Source organism: Panthera tigris, chromosome D1 (genome assembly GCF_018350195.1).
Source record: "Panthera tigris isolate Pti1 chromosome D1, P.tigris_Pti1_mat1.1, whole genome shotgun sequence".
Lineage (NCBI taxonomy): Eukaryota > Metazoa > Chordata > Mammalia > Carnivora > Felidae > Panthera > Panthera tigris.
The window spans coordinates 109,618,054-109,638,042 of record NC_056669.1 but is presented as its reverse complement, the minus strand read 5'-3'; the positions used below and the strand labels follow the sequence as shown (position 1 = coordinate 109,638,042).

At 65.2% G+C, this 19,989-nt stretch overlaps 2 protein-coding genes across 7 annotated transcripts; both read right to left on the bottom strand.

The window, feature by feature from the left end:
• Positions 1-735: 735 nt before the first annotated feature.
• Positions 736-12,108, bottom strand: TCIRG1 (T cell immune regulator 1, ATPase H+ transporting V0 subunit a3). 4 transcript variants are annotated; one of them, XM_042959575.1, is made up of 21 exons: positions 12,035-12,105; positions 10,970-11,184; positions 9,518-9,638; positions 9,065-9,143; positions 8,181-8,401; positions 7,995-8,080; positions 7,347-7,473; positions 7,183-7,265; positions 6,924-7,017; positions 6,632-6,844; positions 5,979-6,123; positions 3,656-3,795; positions 3,407-3,564; positions 3,235-3,325; positions 2,558-2,676; positions 2,254-2,467; positions 1,852-1,980; positions 1,609-1,713; positions 1,412-1,529; positions 985-1,162; positions 736-886 (listed from the first exon to the last, which is right to left on the bottom strand). In XM_042959575.1, the coding sequence occupies exons 3-21, from the start codon at positions 9,632-9,634 to the stop codon at positions 808-810; spliced, it is 2,496 nt and encodes an 831-aa protein (XP_042815509.1). In that variant the 5' UTR covers positions 9,635-9,638; positions 10,970-11,184; positions 12,035-12,105; the 3' UTR covers positions 736-807. The 4 variants fall into 4 exon arrangements, with proteins under 4 accessions (XP_042815509.1, XP_042815508.1, XP_042815510.1 ...); XM_042959574.1 differs by lacking the exon at positions 10,970-11,184 and having other exon boundaries at positions 12,035-12,108; XM_042959576.1 differs by lacking the exons at positions 10,970-11,184; positions 12,035-12,105 and adding an exon at positions 10,864-10,923.
• A 2,561-nt stretch (positions 12,109-14,669) lies between these two features.
• On the bottom strand, positions 14,670-19,068 carry NDUFS8 (NADH:ubiquinone oxidoreductase core subunit S8). Of its 3 annotated transcripts, none has more exons than XM_007094123.3 (7): positions 18,982-19,068; positions 17,828-17,885; positions 17,687-17,737; positions 16,765-16,854; positions 16,494-16,666; positions 14,921-15,049; positions 14,670-14,838 (listed from the first exon to the last, which is right to left on the bottom strand). In XM_007094123.3, exons 2-7 carry the CDS (start codon positions 17,883-17,885, stop codon positions 14,707-14,709), a joined length of 633 nt encoding a protein of 210 aa, XP_007094185.1. In that variant the 5' UTR covers positions 18,982-19,068; the 3' UTR covers positions 14,670-14,706. The 3 variants fall into 3 exon arrangements, with proteins under 3 accessions (XP_007094185.1, XP_007094186.1, XP_042815292.1); XM_007094124.3 differs by having other exon boundaries at positions 18,925-18,994; XM_042959358.1 differs by lacking the exon at positions 18,982-19,068 and adding an exon at positions 18,633-18,780.
• Positions 19,069-19,989: the final 921 nt, after the last annotated feature.

The following is a 19,989-nucleotide window of genomic DNA, read 5'->3' as shown; positions in this document are numbered from 1 at the left end:
CCAGCAGCCGGAGGATGGCCTCAGGGGGACAGGACCGGTCACCCAGGGAGGGATGGGAGAGACCACAACCTCCCCTGAAGGGGCGGTGGGGCCCGGAGGCCAGTTCAGCCTCACCCGCGGGGCCCTGGACAGCCTCTGCCCTTCTCTGCAGGACGGTGGCGTGTGTATGTATGTAATCACTGCCCCGTGTGAGATGCGTGCGTGCGTGTGCGTGTGTGTGTGTGTGTGTGTCCTCGCTTTGGACCATCGTGAGTGCCTGGGGTGGGGCTGGCACCAGGGCGTGGAAGTATTGGCCCATCTGTGCCAGACATCACCCTTCGTGCCCAGAGTATCCGGAACGTTCTCTTACAGCCAGTTTGCGCATCCCGCGGATGAGGAGCTCACTCCCCACCAGCTCAGCCTGGTAAGACACTCATTCGGAACTAGAATGTGCTGGAAACATCTCTCCTGGGTCCTAGTTCTGCCCCTACTTCACCCCAAGGCTCTGGGATTACTGCAGATGTGCCGTGGGGCCTCTCCCCAACTTCTCAAGGCTCTAGATCCCACACCAGGGCCTCCCACCCCGCTGTACCCCACACCAACCTCAGCTGCAAAGGCAGGGACGAAGGAGACGAGCGTAAAGCAGGGTGCGGGGCCCACGACACCGGGAGCCCCGTGGGGGTGGGACCGGCGCGAGCCCAGAGCCCGGCCCTGCCTGCCCAGCCCCCGGCACCGCAGACAGGACTGACACGCAGGTCCCAGTCCTACATCTTTATTTCTTGTCTCCGGAGCTAAGGGCAGGGACCGGGGTGCGGCCACAGACAGACACTAGCCCTCCTCTGAAGCGAAGGTGAAGGGGCTCAGCTTGTAGCCAGTGCCCGAGTAGAACTTGTTCTGAAACTCCACCCTGGGGGTGAGCAGGGGAGAGCCCGTGAGAGGAAGGCCCTGGCCCTCGCGCTGCGCCCCCCACCCCCCGCCCCGGGGCCGGCCAGGCGGGCCTCTCACCAGTGCAGCCGCAGCGCGTGCAGGAAGGCCGAGAGCCCCTCCATCACCAGCAGGATAGCCACGGTCAGCACGGCGAAGGCGGCGAAGACGGGGACCAGCGCCACGGCTGCCACGCCCAACTTGCGGCCCAGGCCCAGGCCCGAGCGCATCACCATGGCCCACAGGACCTCCGACAGCTCTGGGGGGTCGGGGAGGCAGCAGTGGGGGCCAGGGCCGAGGGGGCGCCCGCCCAGCCCCCCGCGGCAGCCCGCCTTCCTGTGGAGCCGGTGGGGGGGGATCTCCTCCAACATCCTCCCTTTACAGAGGGGACACCGAGGCCCGGAGAAGTGACCCGCCCAGGCCACCCAGCCGGCAGCTCTGAGCGGCAGAGGCAGCCAGGACTCGAGCCGCGGCCGGCCAGCCCTCCCGCCGCGACCGGGTCACTCACGGGCGTGGGCCAAGCTCAAGGCCCAGAGGCGCAGGTAAGAGGCCGTGTTGGAGATGCAGCCCAGGCAGAACTCGATGGTGTGGATGGCCTGGTGCATCAACACCTCGGACAGGACAAACTGAGGGGCGGGCAGCTGTGAGGGGCGGGCCGGGCGGCGGCCGGCACCCCACACGCACACCCGGGGAGACCACACCCACCTCGGCCGCCTCTCCGTCCTCCGGGCACCCCGCTTTCTCCTCATCAGGGCCCCAGCCGGCCACGGATGCATCGGAGGAGTCCAGAATCTCGGACTTGTCCTCATCCTGGGGGTGGGGAGCAGGTGGCATGAGCAGGGACGGGGCCCGGGCCGCCGCCGCCGCCCGCTCGCAGCCCCTCGGAAGCCGAGAGGAGGCCGGGGTGGGGTCAAACCTCCCGGCAGCCCCCCCCCCCGCCCCCCCTACCGGCTGTCGGCCAGCGGGCCCCCTCTGCGAGCGGCTGCGGTGCCGCCAGCGCAGGAACAGCGGCGTGCCGAGCAGCAGGACGGGCACCATGACCAGGGCCAGGATCACCAGTGCTGACTGCACCGCTTCCTGCGGGGGAGGGGGTCCCAGTCACCGGCCCTCTCTGAGCCGCGCCGCACACCCAGCCCCGGCCCGGAGAGCCTGCGGCCGGCCCCTCCCCCGGGGACGTGGCTCCGCAAGGAGTCCTCGGAGGGGGGAAGCTTCCAGCACCCACTGCGCCGGCCCTCCTTCCACCTCCCCGGCTCCCCGGCGGAGGGAGGCCTGACTCGCGTCCCCGATTCTCAGATGAGGCTCCCAGTGGCCCCCTAGCGGGTGCGGGCCGGCACCCCCGCGCCTGCGCACCTGCCCGTGGAAGAGGGGCTGGTTGGTGGGGCTGCGGGAGAAGAGGAACATGTCGATGAAGTGGATGAGGATGCTGGGGGCCGAGGCAGCCCTGGCGGCGTAATCTTGCAGCCACTTGTAGACGACGAGGAAGACCAGGTAGCCGAACAGCCCCAGCAGGAAGACCAGCTCCGGCAGGGTCTCTAGGAGCAGCCGGTGCCACTGGCCGAAGTGCCTGCGCCGGGAGAAGGGCGGGGTCGCCGGGTCACCCATCCGGCCGCCCGGCCCCGCCTGCCCCGGTGTCCCCCGGAGCCCGGGCCCTCACACGTGGTTGAAGACTCCCAGGACCACCCCGAAGGTCATGTGGGTGACCCCTAGGATGACGGACATCTTCATCTTGAAGGAGTTGAGGAAGCTCAGGTGGTTGACGGCCAGGCTCCAGATCTGGGGTGGCAGGAGGGATGGGTGTCACGCGGGGGGCTCCCCGCCCGAGTCCCTCAGCAGCCCGTCTGCCCCCGTGGGCCCTCGGCACGTCTGTGGCCCACCTGCCCGCTGTGGGGCAGCAGAGGGGAATGGCCCCGACCCCAGCTCTTCCTAGCTAGGGGACACTGAGCCTGTGATCCCTGTGCCTCTGCTTCCTCATCTGCGAAATGGGGACGGTGCTGATGGGGTTGTCTAAACACCCCATCACGTCACGTCAAGGGCACGGAACGGTGCCCGGCGCAGCAGGCCAAGAACAAGCAGAGGGCCGCCCTTACTACCATACGCTTCTCTGCTTTCTGAAGCCAGGGGAGCCCCCTCGTCCTTCCGGACCCCCACACCTCCTGCACCGGCACCAGGCCCGGCACTCGGGAGGGGCTCGGCGAGCATGGCTGAAGGGCGGGGGCAGGGGGTCACGTCAGGTTCAAGGTTGGGTCAGGGTCAGCGGAGGAGCCCCGGCCCGGCCCTCCCACCTGCCCGCACCCCCCCCCCCACCCCCCGTGGCAAGTGGCGGGGACTCACGGGGTCGATGCCGAAGGGGTAGGGTCCCAGGAAGACGCCGCTGACGTTGGGGTCCAGGGCGAGCAGCGGGTGCTGGGCCAGGAACGCGTCACTGTGGCAACAGTATGGGGTGGGCGGGGGCTGCGGGGGGCGGGGGCGGGGGGGGGGCTGCGGCGCCGCGGCCCGGCCTCACCTCCAGTCCGACTGGGTGGCCATGGCCGCCACGCTCCAGCCGGAGGAGAAGATAGCAGTGGCGCGGCTGAAGCACTCGTTGTAAATGAAGCCGGTGTAGACGGAGAACAGGCCCATGAGCAGGAGCAGGTAGCGGCCGCTGAAGAAGGTCTGCCAGATCTGGGGATGGGGGGGGGGTGCCGTGAGGGACCGCCCCGGGCCCCCAACCCACGGGAGCACCGTGGGTTGGGCCCCCCGGGCCGGCCCTCACCTCGTTCTGCGCCGACTTCACGGCCGGCCGGTTCTCCGTGAGCACCATGGCCAAGGCGAAGAGGAACATGAGCAGCCCGTGGCCCACGTCGCCGAACATTACGGCAAAGAGGAAGGGGAAGGTGATGATGGTGTAGGGTGCTGCGGGCAGAGGGGCCAGGCGGTCAGCCAGGACCCCCAGGGACAGGCCCCGGGACCCCAGGAAACGGGGAGGGGTGCTGGCGAGGCAGGGGCGCCAGGCCGTGTGTCTGCGTTACAGAGCCCTGGCTGTGTGACGGTGGGCTAGTGACTTAACCTCTCTGAACCTCCGTTCCGACATCTATAAACTGGAGGTTCGATACTGCTGCTTCGTAGAGCTGCTGCCCATGAGTTTATGAGGGTGGTACTGGTGGGCCGCAGCACTCGAGGGAAACCGGGTCCTGCTGCTGTTAAGACAGCTGCAAGCATACACTCGGAAAGAACAGAGAGCCCGGTGGCGGTCCTGACCCACACATGGCAAGTTCCGGAAGGCCCAGCTGGTCGCTTAACCTCTGAGGTCTCACTCTGCCTTCAGCAAAATGGGAAAAACCCCTAACGGGCGTTACGAGGACCACAACGCACATCCCTGTGAGGAGTGGAGTCGTGTCCCTTCCAAAATGATACACTGGAGTCCTAACCCCCAGTCCCTCAGAAAGTGGCCTTAATTTGGAGGTAGGGTCTCTACAGACGTGATCAAGGGAAAAGGAGATCAGCAGAACAGGCCCTACCCCGCTAGGAACGGCGTCCCGATAAAAGGGGGGAAACTTGGGGGCGCCTGGGTGGCTCAGCCGGCTAAGCGTCCGACTCTGGATTTCGGCTCGAGTCACGATCTCGCGGTTTGTGAGTTTGAGCCCCGCGTCCGGCTCTGTGATGACAGCGTGGAGTGCTTGGGATCCCGCCCCCCCGCCTCTTCCCTGCTCATGCTCATGCTCTCTTTCAAAATAGACTTTAAAAATTGGGGGGGGGGGGGCGGATTCGGACACAGATGCATTCCGTGGGAGAGTGCCGCTTAAACGTGAGGGTGGCCGTCTCCAAGCCAAGCACGGAAGTCGGCCTGGAACGGAGTCCCCGTCAGAAGGAAGCGGCCCTGCGGACACGGGGATCTCGGACTTCCAGCCTCTGGACTGGGAGACGAGAAGTACCCTTGGTTTAAGCCCCCACCTGTGTGCTTTGCTGCACCAGCCCTGGCGGACTGATCCCCCCCAAAGTGACTGCTCCGAGAGCTGGGGGCATTTTGTCAACTGGCCGCCTGGTGGTCAGGCTGCCCTAGCTGGACTGGCCTCTGCTAACGCGGAGGAGCTGTGAGCACGCGAGACGGGAGGGGCCCAGGTCGAGCTCCAGGATGCTGACCCCGCGGGACGGCAGGCCCCGAAGGACTACATGCGGCCCTGATCACCGTTCACTCGATGGTTCCATTCTCACGTCCTGCCCGGGCCACCTCGGGGGGGGGGGTCCCAGCACCCTGCCTCTAGCCCCCTGGGTGAGGCAGGACCCTTCCTTGGCCAATTACTAAGTCCTCTCCAAAAACGGGTCCCACCGTGGTTCGCCTCCTACACCCATTCTTTGGGCTCAGAGACCCACCGTGGTCCCCACCCGGTGACACGGGGGCCGCTGGGCCACTGGCTACACTGCAGCCAGCCTGCTGCAGGGAGAGCCGTGTCTGGAGGGAGAAGAACCAGGCAGGTGACAGACCAGGTGCCCCAGGAGTGCAGAGGGGGCTGGGGAGGGAGGAGAGCCAGCCCCCTGTGGCCCCCCCCGACTCCCAGCCCTCAGTTTTCCCCCCTGCCCCTGCGGTCCCTGACTGGTTTCTCCCAGGAGCACCTCTCTTTGAGTCCCCACCTCAGGGTGTGCTCCTGGGAGAGCCCGACGGCCCCCAATTCACGCTTCTCACAAACACGGTGCGGCCTAAAAGCGCATCAGTGGGCCGGCTAACTCTGGCCTCAAGGACTGCTGCCCTGCGATCTGATGACGGGCAGCCTTCCCAGCACCGCTCTGAGGGCCGAACTATGCGTCCCATTTTACAGATGTGGAAACTGAGGCTCAGACAAACGAAGAAATGTGCCAAGTTAAGTGGGACCTCAAACCTGAGCTGTTTCTACGGCAAAACCTGTTCTTTGCACAGCCCCGCGCTGGACCCCTCGTAAGCCTCGCTAGGGGGCTTGCTGGGGATAAACACAAAGTTCCCACGCGGCCTCCCCTTGCCCCCCACCCCCACCGCCACCCCGGAATGCTGGGAGTGTGCTTCTCAACCTAAGAGGGCGGGACGGGCCCAGTGGGGAGACACCGCGGGGCTCCATGGCTCTCACCGGGATTGACCTCCTGGTAGCGGCCCACGCCGTAGGCGTCCACGATGCCTTGGAAGCTGGCCGTGAAGCAGTTGGTGCGGATGAGCGTGGGGGGCATGTCCCGGCAGGGGATGCGGTGAACCACGGCACTCACCCCTGCCTCGCTCTGGGGCACCGGGTGGACAGACAGAGGGATGAGACGGAGGGCGGGGACCTTCAGGGACCCTTTGACACGCCCAGCCAGACCCGGCTGGAGAGGCGGGGCTCCCTGGGCAGGTGCCTGGGAGACTCCTCCCCTCTGTGAGAGAGGACGACCAGCCCCACCTGCCCCAACCGCGGGAGATCCAGGGAGAGCCTGAGATGAGCTGACCCAGGAGAGGGAGCCCCATCGCTACACGTGAGAGCCGACGGGGCGCCCGCAGACGGCCGTGACACCCATTTCACGGATGCGTAGCCCCAGGCTCCCTCCGACGGCCCAAGATCCCCCGGGCCAGGGCCTGCTGAGCTGGCCTCCAGGGTGCTCTGGCCCGTCCCAGGGCTTCTACGACCTCGGGATGGCCGAGGCCATCAGGGCAGCCTCCCCGGAGGAAGGGGGGGGGGGGCTGGGCAAGGCACGGCACCGGGAACAGGCACCCGCCTGGCAGGGGGGGAGGTGGGAGACCCGCCGCACTCACCGAGCTGTCCTGCAGCGCCTGCTGTAGGGTGGGCAGGTCGCGCGCGGCACACCAGCCCTCGGCGATGAGGCACTTGTGCGTGGCGCTCACGCTGCACTGGTTGAGGGCCAGGTACACGGCCTTCATCTTGCGGATCTGCACCTGCCAGGGCGGCAGCAGCTGCTGCACGCGGGCCAGCACCTGGCTCAGGAAGCGTTCCGTCTCCCCCAGGACCTGCGGCCGGCGCGGGGTGGGGGTTAGGAGGGGCAGGGGTGCGGCGGGCGGGGCGTCCAGCCTGGCCCCCAGCGCCCACCTCCTGCAGCTCGTGGCTCTGCTGCTGCACCTGCTGCAGGGCCCCGAGGCGGCCCTCCTCGTGCTCCGCGTACGGAAAGATGTGGCAGTGGAAGCTGGCAGGGAGGAGGGGTGACGTGAGGGGAGGCCCGGGGGGCTCCGGCTGGGCAGAGGCGGAGTAATGGGGCAGAGCGGGGGACAGGGTGGTGACAGGCAGGGGCCTGGGCACAAGCGCGGCGGGCGCCCAGCCCCCCCCCCCGCCCCCCCCCCCCCCATCTCACCAGTCCGTGATCTTGCGGATCTTCTGCCCTATCTGCTCGCCCCAGTAGGAGATGAGGAAGGTCATCCACGTCGAAGGCTCGCCCTGCGGGAGGGGGGCCCACTGTACCTGCGGTCCTGGCCCCGCCCGGGACGCACCCCCAGCCCGGGCCTCCCCGGCCCTCACCGTCACGGGGTCCTCTAGCTGTTGTTCTGTCTCCCGGAAGCTGGCGATAAGGAAGCCACGACAGGCCCTCCAGAGCAGGCGTTCGAGGGCGGCGGCCTTGGAGGGCTCCACGGCACCTGCCACAAAGCTGCCGGGCCGGCCGGGCTGGGCGGGGGCCGCCCCAGCTTCCCCCTACCTAGCCCCGGCCAGGCCCCCTGTTCGGGACAGTCTGCCAGGCACGGTGCCCTGCTCCCAGGGAGAAGGCCGGAGCCTCCCCACCCCGGCAGGGCCCAGAAGAGGAGAACCCGGGGCGCCTGGGTGGCTCAGTCGGCTGGGCATCCGACTTCGGCTCAGGTCGCGATCTCACGGTCCGTGAGTTCGAGCCCCGCGTCGGGCTCTGTGCTGACGGCTCGGAGCCTGGAGCCTGCTTCCGATTCTGTGTCTCCCTCTCTCTCTGCCCCTCCCCCACTCACACTCTGTTTCTCTCTCTCTCAAAAATAAATAAACATTTAAAAAAAAAAAAAAAAAGAGGAGAACCCGCCCCGAGCCAGGGAAATTCTGGGCCGGGAGGAGGAGGCCGGGGGGCAATCTGAGGGTGGGCGAGGAGAGCACCGGACAAGGAGTCCGTCAGGGCCTCCGGCTGAAAAGCTTGAAGCGCCCCTTACTCACTTGACTCTCAGGTCCTGGTGGGGGCCCCCGGGGGGCTGGAGCAGAGGGATCCTTTCCGAGGGCCCGTCGGCGTGGGTGGCTGCCAACTGGGAGCCGAGAGGCACCGTGAGCCCCGCGACCGGACGGGGGCCTGGCACCCCCAGCCCCACGCGAGCCTCCCCGCCTCCTCCCCGGGCTGGAGCTGACCGGCGGGCCGTGGCCCTGGCCCAGCACGGCAGCGTGGAGCCGCAGCTGGTGCAGCTGGACCCGCAGGGACTGCTGGTTGCCCCGCACGTCCCGGAGCTCCTGTGCCAGGCGGTCCGTCTCCTCCTGGATGCGCAGCAGGTCCCGGGGCGGGGGCGCGGGCAGCCTCCCCTCCGGCCGGCGCAGCACCTGCCCAGCCCGCCGCACCTCCTCCTGCAGGAACACTGGGTGCGGGGGGTCGGGCGTCGGGGGAGGCCGTCCGGGGGCCAACACCGGCTAATGGCCACCGTTAGCCGAGGGCTGCCTGATGTCTAGGGGGTCCCGAATGCCGCCCCAAACTCCGCTGGCCGCCAGCTAGTCGATTCACTGGATCCGAGACCCCCAGAAAAACCCCAGGCCAAGCCTGTATCTCCTCCCAAGCGTGTGTGGACTGCTTGCCCGCTCCAGGGCCCTGGCCACGGCCCCCGCCCAGGGCCTGGGCCCCGCAGTGGTGGTCCAGGGCAGGGGTCCCCCTTGTCCGGGTTAAAGAAGCAGCAGCTCCTTGGGGCACCTGCCCCTGGATACTGGCCTCTGCCCACCCCAGTCCATCTGTAGCAAAGAAAGCTCTGTCTGAGCCCCTCCCCTGCTTAGAAACCATGGTGGCCCCCAGCAACCACTGGATGAGTTCCTAGGCCCTCACGCGGTATTCGAGGTCTCTTCCAAGCAAGCCCCATTGTCAAGAACCCCCCCACAGACCCCAGCTGCCCCGTCCTGGCTCTGCAGGGCCTGGCCTGGACCTCTCTTCTCTGCCTTCCACCTGGGGCACCAGGACTCTTCCTTTCAGGCCAAGCTCGACTGGCACCTCCTCCGGGAAGCCTGCCTGGGATGTGGGCCTGGGGCCAACTCACAGAAGGTTTTCTCCAACTCCTCGCAGCGTCGAACATCCCCCACGAAGCGTCTCTGGAAGGCGCTCACCGAGGCATTGAGCTGTGGTCGCCGCACAGAGGCGTCAGTTTTCTGGGGAGGGGGCCGGGGAGGTCCCCACCCAAGGGCCCAGGCTTGGCTCTCTACAGGCCATGGCTGCCTCCCTCTCCCCCCGCCAAAAGGTGTGAGGACACCATGAACCTCCAGATGCCCAGCTGGAGACGGACCAGGCTCTGCGTGCCCCGGGGACGGTGTGACGGGGCCCAGGAGGCGAGATGGCCTCAGCCGTGCGTAAGGCTGGCCTTTCAGGGAGCAGAGGACCTACGGCAGAGGCTGCTGGGATTCAGGCACAGCCAGGGGCCGTGTGGGGGTGGCGTCGCACCATCTAGGACGCCTAAGGACAAGCCCCGCCCCCACGCGCGTCCGGCCCCACTCACGTCTCTGAACTCCACGAGACCCAGCTCGCCAAGCTGGCTCACGCAGGTATAGGCAGCAGAGGTGGGCAGGAAGAGTTGCACCAGCACGACCTCCTCGCTCCGGAACATGGAGCCCATGGTCCTGTGGGACGGGCAGGGGGTGAGGGCTCAGTCGGCGGGGACCACAGACGGCTCCCCGTCAAGTAGGCATTCCGTCCGCCGCGGCTCAATCCATGGAAGGTCCCGCTACCAACCCCATCTGACAGACGGGGAGACTGAGGCCTGGGGAGCCTCAAAGCGGTGCTGAGGTCACACAGGAAATAAGCGTGCAACTGGGAGCGGACCGACCTCACGGCCTGAGCCACAGCCCGACCTCACTCCAGCTCTTTCCCAGCGGGCTCTGCCCTGTCCCGGACACCCACCCCTGACCGCTGGTGGCACCGGCTCTTCTCACACTTGCCCTCTGCTCCCACTGTCCCTCCTCTGTGGCCTGCCCTCACCTGGGATCCTGATCCCCCTCGGCGCCCCAAGCCAAGGGTCACCTCCAGCAGCCGGCCTCCTAAGTGCCACGGCCCTCGCTGGCCATGAGCCCTTGTCCTTCTACACCACGGAGTGCCCATCCGTGACCCAGACACCCAGCACTGAGGTTGGGCCTGTCCCCACAGGCAGCTGGAGCCCTGCTCCCTCCCCGAGGTGTCTGGGTGTGTGCTGAGGGGGTGGGGTCTCCGCCGGCTCCCCTCACTGAGGCCCGAGATGCCTGGCGGCAGACATGCCCCTGAGGCCCGGACTGCTTGGCAGCTGCTGTCTACACTGGGGCGGAACAGCCTCCCAGGTGTCGAAATCCACAAAATGAAACTGGAAACTGACACGGGCAGGAAGGGCCCGCCGGGGCCCTGCCCAAATGCCGAGGGAGGAGGCCCCGCAGACGCCCTGGCCCACAAGCCAGGACTCCACGGCCCCTGCTCTGGGGGCCCAGGGCCAGCCACTTCCCCTCTGTGGGACTCAGTCTCCTTAGCTCCCAAACGGTGGGGGAAGGGGACAGACACGAGTGAGGTCCCCAACTGAGAGGGTGACCAACTGGCACCAAAGGCCCTGCCGGCTGTCTGGGCCGGTTGGGGCCAGCCCAGCTGGTCACTTCCGCCCCCCGGGGCCTGGGTTACTTCAGTCTAATGAGGGAATGCAGCCCCGGCCCCAGCCTGGAAGAGGAGAAAAGGCTGAGAGGCAGCCGGAGGCCGCAGAAGCGTTGGGCCCTGGACAGGGAAGGGTGGGCAGGAGGGGCTGGGTTCCATCCCCAGAAGGCCGGGGACCAGGGTTCAGAGCCCTGCCCAAACTGTGACTGGCCGTGTGACCTTGGGGGAGTCTCTCACCCTCTCTGGACTTTCACTTCCTCTTTGGGTAAATGGGACTTGGCCAGCCCCAGGAGAGACAGGACCTGGGTAGGGAGTAAAAATAATGAGAGTTTACCCACACTACCTCTAAGCCTAACGGCAATCCTGGGGGGAGAGGACCCCGTAGGCCTCTTTTACAGACGGGTCAATGCACTTGGAGAGTTGAGGTCTGGGATCAGGTGGTCAGCAGGTGGCCGAGCCAGGCAGGAGCCCGGCCCTGGGGCTGCGGGTCTGGAAGTCCCAGTGCACAATATGTGCTCAGAGGAAATATGTGTTCTCTGCCCCGAGCACCCTGAAAGGCTGGAGGGTTGTAGGGAACCAGGTCTGGGGATCCAAGGGTCCAGCGGCCCCACGCTGCACCCTTCACTCACAGGGCCTCACCCTCGGCAATTCCCTTGGCGACAAGGACAAGCTGGGGTGGGCCCGGTGTGTAGGGAGCTGGTCAGACCCCTCCCCCACATTTTAGGACTCCACTGGCTCACCCCTTCCCCCCATCCTCCCTGGCCCCTACCCAAGCCAGGGGCCACCCCAGTCCCTTTGATGGAGCAAATGAAGTTTCCTCAGTTCTGTGGCCTTCAGGGTCCAGACTGCAGCCCTCTCCTCACTCTATGTCCCCTCCTTCTGGTCCCTCAGGGACTGAGGCCAAGGCCAACTCCAGGAACCCCCAGATCTCTCCTCTAAGCCCCTGACCCAGGGATGAAAGCTGGACTGGAGGGGAGGGCCTGAGGCCTCTTCTCTTCCAGACCGGTAGGCTCTGGAGCTGGAGTGACCCTATTTGCCTCTAGCTCTCCCTCTTTGTAGTTGGGTGGGCCTTAATTTCCTCATCTGTAGAATGGGTCCCGCCCGCCGAGGAAGATGCCACAGAGAAAGCTCTGAGCGCCACCAGCGCGCCACCAGGCCCAGCGGAGTTGGGCTCAGTAGTTAGTGGCTGTTAACTCCCCATCTTCCTCTTCCTCTTCTCTTTCCCCTTCCTCCTCCTCGCCACTGTGGCCCCCACCAAGGCCTGACACCCGGCGGGCGGCCGGCAGACTGAGTCTCATCCACTGATCCAGCTGGGTGGGGGGGTTCCAAGATCCCCTTCCGGGCGCAGGGCGAAGCGAGGGTGGCAGACGGGGCTGCGGGCCCTGCAGACCCCTGCCGGGGCACTCACCCCCGGGCCAGCAGCACGCGGCGCCCCTCGGCTCTGCGCTCGGCTCCCGGCACTGCGCTCCCCGCCGCGGCGCCCACGCAACTCACTTTCCCCGGCTGGCGGGCGGGGCCGCGAGGGGCGGGACCACGGAAGCCCCGCCCCGCCCCGTCCCGTCCGGGCCCCACAGTCCCCACCCGGAGTCCCGCGAGCCGCTGGAAAGGTCGCCGGGCTCCGGCTGCGACCCCGCCCGCCCTAACTTCCTGAGGGACCATTGGAGGAGTGTGCCGAGGGGCCCAGAGACCAGAGCGCGGACACAGACCAGCGCCGACCGCGCACGCCTACGTGGCCCGGGGTGCGGGGAGGCGTCCGGGGATAGGGCATGGGACGTCCCCCCCCCCTCCCCCAACCTAGAGGCCTATAGCTGAAGGTCTCTCATGAGACCACAGTTGCACCGGATCCTTCCACCTTCCTGCCCCTGACCACCCGGGGTAGGGACCTAAGCTCCAGGCCCAGTGCTCTGTGCCCTTGGGTAGGTGCTCACCCTCCCTGGGCCTTTTTCCTCAATGGCAACAGGACATGGAGGGCCAGGCCATGTTATGTCCTTCCACTCAGGGCTGGACACCCAATGTTAGCTGTCGCTCCCCCCCCCTTACAGCTGGGGGCGCCCTGGAGACTTTGGTCCTGCCCCAGCACCCCTGAGCTGAGGTTCACACCTGCCCAGCTGCCTGCACTTTGAACGGGCCAGGACCATACCCAGCGGGGACAGGAGGTGCAAGGGGCCCCTCAACTCGAGTGATCCTTGAATCCCACATGGCAAGGTCCTCTGAGGGGTGGAGTGGTGGGCAAATGGAGCCCCAGAGCTGGGGGTGGAAAGTACAGCCAAGGTCAGTGTCCTCTGAAAAGTGGGGGCCCCCATCCTGGGGCACTGTAGGTCTATTTCCAGGGTGGGGAGGACCCCTCAACACAACCAAACAGCACCAATGGGGGCCTCAGGTCAATACCTCCTGGTGCAGGGGAGACCAGGACCCCACTGTTACAAAATGGCATTAGAGGTGCATGTGCATGCGCGCGCGCGCGCGCACACACACACACACACACACACACACGCGCAGTTTCTGACAAGTCAGAAAGGGGTAGAACCCAGTCCGGAGCTGGATAGCCTGACCCAATTTTTTTTTTTAATTAGAGAGAGAGCAAGAGAGCAGGAGGGGGGGGGCAGAGACAGAATCTCAAGCAGGCTTCACGCTCAACACGGAGCCTGACACAGGGCTCGACCCCGTGACCTCGGGATCACATCCTGAGATGAAATCAAGAGTTGGACGCCCAATCCACTGAGCCACCCAGGCGCCCCCTGATCCATTTTTAGAAGTGTTCTGTTTGTCTGTGTACAAATATAGGCTCCGTGACAATTATCTAATGCTGGTTCTACCTGGGAAAAGTGAAATTAGAGGTGATTTAGGAGTTTTAAGCCTGCCTCATTATTGCAGAGCTCTGGCAATCGACAGCCACCGGGGCTGGCCGGGGGCTAGGTGCACAGACACTTCCCGGGGGGCCGGTCTTCCCTTCCAGGCCTGCACTCACTCCTCAGCTCTGCACCTTGTTCCTTAGGCTGTGGGGGCCCAAGCAGGTCCTGGGCCACCTCAGCACCAGATGGCCCAGCTAGCAGCAGTGAGGAGAAAAAGGGGTGTCCTGGGGAATGAGTTGGGGAAAGGGTGGGGTTCTTTGCTACAGGCCTTCTCAGAGCCTTGAACGTGGTCACACGCGGTGCCTATCACAGAAAGAGGGCACTTGGGGCATTTCCCGCACTGACTGGTTCACAGAACACCCTCCTCTCCCTTCTCTCCGTGAAACATCATGGGAGGTTAGTGTTTTGTAAAAAGTACTTTTGGAAATGACGGAGAAGGGGGACTCAGATCTCCGACCAAGTTAGTTTTCATCGGACGCATGCTGTGTGATTCTGAGCCGGTCACTTCACCTCTCTGAGCTGGTTTGCTCACAGCTGAGAATATACTGAAGTCCCTCCGCAGGCCCTGGCGCGGAGTTCGAGGGAGCCGTCTCTGACGATTCTGTCCACACGGGGCTAGCGTGTGGCCCCACAGGGAAACCACGCCGCTGCCGGGATTGCGAAGCCGGAAGTTCTGAGCAAGCAGAAGCCAAGCCTACAGCCCCGGCCAGGGGAACTTGGGGAGGAAAGGGGATGTGGCTGGAGATGAGACAAGGCCAACTCAGGTGCAGCGGGGTCTGTGTCACCTCCTCGTGACTGTTACCCACCACTCCCAGCAGGCCTCTCCCTGCCCCCAGGGAGGACAACGCCCTGGCCGGAGTTTCCGCCGCCTGAAGTACTTCTGCCTGAGGCTCTGGGAGGCTCCATATCCGTAGGGTGGAGTCGTGGGAGGCCCTCGGGTGAGGGCAGGTCCAGCCCCGACCCTGTGGGCACCCAGGATTATGGGAATAGCAGACCCCAGGCCGAGCCCAGAGGCACCGCCCAGAAGACGGGTGTGCAGCAGGGCCGCTCTGGGCTGACAGCCACAGGGAGCCCCAAAGGGACCCAGAGAGTCCCACAGGGAGGCCGGGCCACCTCTGGTGGCCCCACTGAAGGACCTGTCTTGGGGAGGAGTCCACAGGCCGTGGCCGGGATTCAGGACAGAGGCGGTGCGGGAGGGCAGAGCTTTTTTATTGGGCCGCGGGGGGCGTCAGCGGTACAGGTAGTCGGCCTGGATGTTGGCGGCGATCTCGGCCTCCCACTTGTCCCCGTTGTTGAGCAGTTTCTCCTTGTTGTAGAGCAGCTCCTCGTGTGTCTCCGTGGAGAACTCAAAGTTGGGGCCCTGCGGGCGGGGGCGGGGCGGCCACGTGAGGTGGCTCCAAGGCGCCGCTGCCCCGGCCTCACCCAACCCCATGCCCACTCACCTCGACGATGGCGTCCACGGGGCAAGCCTCCTGGCAGAAGCCGCAGTAGATGCACTTGGTCATGTCGATGTCATAGCGCGTGGTCCGGCGGCTGCCGTCGGCCCGCGGCTCGGCCTCGATGGTGATGGCCTGGGAGAGGGGCACGGGGCACTCCTTACCCTTCGTTCCTGTCCCCTGTCTGCCCTGTCCTGGAGGGGTCGCTCTGGGGCCACGGAACAGGTCCTGCCACCCACTTTCAGCCTGATGTGCCTTCCCTGCCGCCCCTGCCAGGAGGCCCCCCGTCACACAGCCTAGCATGTGCCCTGGCTGACATTTTTCTTGTTTGTTAACTGCCGCCATCTCTCGCCTGAGAACCTAAGTCCCACGAGGGGAGGGCTGTTGCCTACTCCGTTCACTGCAGGGCCTGTAGCCCCGAGGGGGGTCCTCAGGACTAGCCCAATTGCTGTCGGTTGCACGCTGAACAGCTCTCCCATTTATGTCTGGTTATCCCCCTTTAAGGGATGAGAGAATTCGGGCTCAGAGAAGTTGAGGGGCTTCCCAAAGCCACACAGCAAGTGAGGCTCAAAGCCCAGACCCGAAGGTAGGTCTTTAACCCTCAGTTTCTGGGTACGGCTTTGTGCCAGCAGGGAAAAGGCCAACCTCCCACAGCCCGAAGGACCTTCAAAGGGTGTGACAAAGGCCTTCACGTGCCCCCCAGCAGTGTAATGCCCACATTCAGTGGGACCCTACACTGGTAGCCTTGCTTCTTTGTGCCTCAGTTTCCTTGTCTATAAGGACAGGGATGATCACCTCTGCATCCTAGATTGATGCAAAGATAAGTCATGAGCTGGAACAATGCCTGATCCGTGGACGCTGCTCACTGCCCGGTGAGTGTTACCACCACTGCTGTTTGGGGGCTCTTCTCTGTGCGCCGGGGTGGCTGGATCAGAGACATCGAGGCCACCACGCATGGCCTGGAGCAGCCTCGGCAGGGGGGCGGGATCACTGTGTGGTGATGAGTGACCACGGTGCCCGCTGGGGCTCCAGCTGGGCACGCCCACGGGCCTTCCCAGGAGCCTCAGCTGGATGTTTCTGTTTCTACACTAACAGCCCCCGCCTCTGGGTGGTCCATGTGGGACCCTCCAACAGAACTTGGAGCCGGGGGCTCCAAGGAGCAGCAACCAGGGGCAGGGAGGGCCTCAGCTGCGGCACGCGTGTCCTCAGGGCTGGCCCTGGGACAGGCACACGTGCACAGCTCCTGAGACTGCTGCTGTGTTCAGGGCAAAAGCGGAGACCTTCAGGGGCCGCCCCGTGGCTCCCAAGCCCAGGTTTCACGCCCCTGACCAGATCCCCGGGCGCGGGACCCACGTGGGTCATGTCACGTGGGTCACGCGGCCCGCTCAGGGCCACAAGCCTGCCTCCGATGACTCACTAACGCTGAACCGGCCCGGCAACGGGACTCAGACAGGGAAAGGGGCTTTCCTGGGGACACAGCCAGCAGGGGGACCGGAGTTCGGGCCCCAGGCTGCCCAGCTTCCTCCTCTCCGCAGCAGGCTGCAGCCTCCTCCTCGAGGGGCAGGGGCCAGGGGCTCACCTGGGCGGGGCAGACGGCCTCACAAAGCTTGCAGGCGATACAGCGCTCTTCTCCGGACGGGTAGCGGCGCAATGCATGCTCCCCCCGGAAGCGTGGGCTCAGCGGGCCCTTCTCGAACGGGTAGTTAATGGTGGCCGGTTCCCGGAACAGGTAGCTCAGGGTCATGCCCAGGCCTGTGGGCAGCATGGGCATGGTGGTGGGTGGGGGCCCCTCCTCCCCAACAATCTGTGCCCACGCCCCGCCTGTGCGGCCCCTTCCCCCCAGGGCCCACCTCGGATGAGCTCAGTCCACAGCAGGGTCTGAGCCGCCCGGTCGGTCACCGACTTCATGTCCATCGAGGTCTCCCGCATGTTCACGAACTCTGCAGGGGAGGTGAGCGGAGGGGCCGTCGTGATAGGGCTTCTCACAGCCGCACATGCCCAAGTCCCCCACGAGCCCGACTCAAGGAGAAAAGGCCTGGCGATGGGGTGCCTGGGGGGGTGCTCAGCCGGTTAGGCATCTGACTTCGGCTCAGGTCATGGTCTTGCAGTTTGTGGGTTCGGACCCCGCGTCGGGCTCTGTGCTGACAGCTCGGAGCCTGGAGCCTGCTTCGGATTCTGTGTCTCCCCTCTCTCTCTGCCCCCGCCCCCCGCCACTCCGGCTCCGTTTCTCTCCCTCAAAAAAAAATAAACACTCAAAAAGAAATTAAAAAAAAAAGGCCTGGTCTTCCTTCCAGCTGGACCTCCCCCCAAGGGCCTGTTCGCTCACCAAAACTGCCCACCTCAGCAAGCTCGGAGAGGCCTGCCTCTGGCTCTGGCCAATCCTTGCCCACCTTTCCCTGTGTCTGGGCAGCCATCTGAGCCCAGGAGTTGAAGGGGGCTGGAAGGGGCTTGGGTGGTGGGGTCCTGGTGAGGAGGATGCACACCCAAGGCTCACACCTGGCAGTCCCCTGCCCCAACACACCCCCCCCCCACCTGTGCCACGCAGGGTAGCTCTGAGATGCCCCTGTGTGGCCACAGGGAAGGCTCCCCACCCCCTAACTGACAGACCCTGCCCCCATGAATCATACTCAAGCTTGATCGTCATGACAGAGCAGAAACGGAGGCTCAGAGAGGGGGGGCCTCTGGCAAAGCCAGGACTAGAACCCAGGCTTCCTCCCCTGCCTCTGGCAAGTTCCTGATCAGGAATGAGGCTCAAGGTGCCCCGGGACTCACTGTAGGTTGCTGCCACCGTGCTGCTGTGGAGGCTCCGGCCACTGGGGTGCCCTGGAAGGAGGGGGATGACGCTGTCAGCGGCGGCCTCACATCGGGAGGCTGGGCCCCCCTGCGCCCCAAGAAAGGCTCCCCTGGTCCTACCTGCACGTGCGGCCTGGGCCAGGGCCCGAAGCAGCGTAGCTGTCGTCAGGCAGTGCATCTGCGGGCGTGAAAACGGAGGGAGACACGGGTGGGTCCCAGACCTGTCCCCGCGGGAAGTCTGGCACTGCGGGAGCCCTGACCCCAATGTGTCACCTGGTCTCGTGTTCCCCCCATTCCTGTCAGAGGCACACAAGGCCTCCCTGTCCCCAGGTGTGGCACCTCTCAGCCCTCCAAACCTGACTCCGCGCAGCGAGGCTAAGATTTAGGGAGTATCTGAGGGCCCAAGTTCCATCTAACTCACCTTCTAAGAAGCCTTTAAAACCCATCCCTCCTCTCTTCCCCGATCGGTGCTCCTGCCTCCCACCTCTCCCCTCCCCTGTTCATCCTCCCCAAAGCTGACCCAAATAAGCTGGCCAGCAGCCACCAGCACCGACAGCCCACTGTGTCAGGCACTGGGCTAGGGGGTCACACACACTGTCATAGGTCCTTACAAGGGTCTCTCCTGAGAGACACAGAGAAGCTGAGGCTCAGCCATGTTAAGTGACTTGTCCAAAGTCACACAATGCGGGTTGAGGGGTGGAGAGAGTGGGACCAGTATGGAACTCCTGCACACCCACAGTCCACCCCCGTTGGAAACCCTTTTAAAGGCTAAAATAACCCTCGGGACCAAATTCTTTTCCCCAGCATCAAGGTCCTTCTGGACCGGTCTCCTAGCCTGCCAGGTGACCTTGGGCGGGGGAGGTCATCTGACATATTTTCTCATCTGTGGAATGGGGGCCACGAGAACGAAGGGAGGTGTACATGCCCAGAGCTTGGCATCTGGCCGAAGCTCGAAAGTGCCCTTCCCGTGATCTGTGACTTGTCTCGGTCCCATCTCTTAGGACCGCTGGCTCCAGCGCCAGGCACCTAGCCCAACATCTGCCCGACCTTCGCCGTGACCTCTGACCCCACAGACGCGGGCGGGGCATGCGCCTTGATGGTGCCGGGTCACGGGTCCGCTCGCGGCGCGCTGAAGGACACCCGGGCCGCGCGTCGTGAGCAGACCGAGATGAAGTCTGGCGCAGAGTCGACGGGGCCGACGAGGGCACCGCACTCACCCCCCGACGCCGCGTCGCCGAGGTCCGGCTTCTAACAGCTGACCCCTGAGCACCCACCTTGAAGCGCTGCCTCTCCTTCCCTTGCTGAGCGGCCTGTCCGCCGAGAGGCGGAGCCTACACTCTGAGACGCTGCCATTGGGCCGGCTGCTTTCACCTTTTCCGCGCTCATCTTTTACGGCGTACTCTGATTGGCCAATGGTGCTCCTGAAAGAGGCGGGATCCAGCAGCATCTTTCCTCTGATTGGCTGGGGAGAGCAGGCACTTGAAGTTGCGTAGGGCGCCTCCATGTTGGGTTAGAGAGGCCAATAAGCGAGGAGTCCCCACCACCGCAGGCGGGACATCCGGGGCGTGGCTTAGGAAGTGGCTCCGGGTCGGACCCGGCGCCCCGTGCTGGAGGCCGGCAGCTCACCGCAGCGGGTTGTGTGTGATAACGGTGCTGAGAATTGCGGCCGGCAGTGATTCCGCGGGAGCCGTGCCTGCTCGGCGCTAAACCTTTACCCAGGAGCTCTGTATGGAGGATTATTCTCGCCTTAACAGCCGGGGAAATGAGGCACGGGCTGCAAAGTGCGGCCGCCTGAATCCCACCTGGATCTGTGTGACTCGGGATCCTTGTCCCTCAACAGCCACCAAACCTGTTTCCTCCCAGTGGATTGATTGGTAGAGGTGCCCGGAGGTTGCGGGCACCGAGAAGGCCCTTGGGACCGCCTCTGTGTTTTGGGGAGAATTGGGAGGTGGTCATGGAAGGCTTCTTGAATGATGGGATGTCCAGGCTGTCCGCGAGGAGGAACAGGGCAGTCCAAGGGCAGGGCAGGCGTGCCCACGTGCGCGCAGAAGTCCTCTTGAAAAGGAGCACGCCGGGTGTGGGGGCACAGGGCCCTGGCGGAGCCCCCCAAGGACTCGTGTGGGTCCTGACTCGGCGGGCCACTGAAGGGACTCAGGCTGAGGGGTGGAACGGTCCAGCCTGGGAAGATCCTCGGGTGCCCTGAGGTCGGGCCCACGGAGAACGGGGAGGTGACAGATGGCCCCGGGCCTGGTGTTCCGTGTGTGGATTGGCAGGTTCTACAG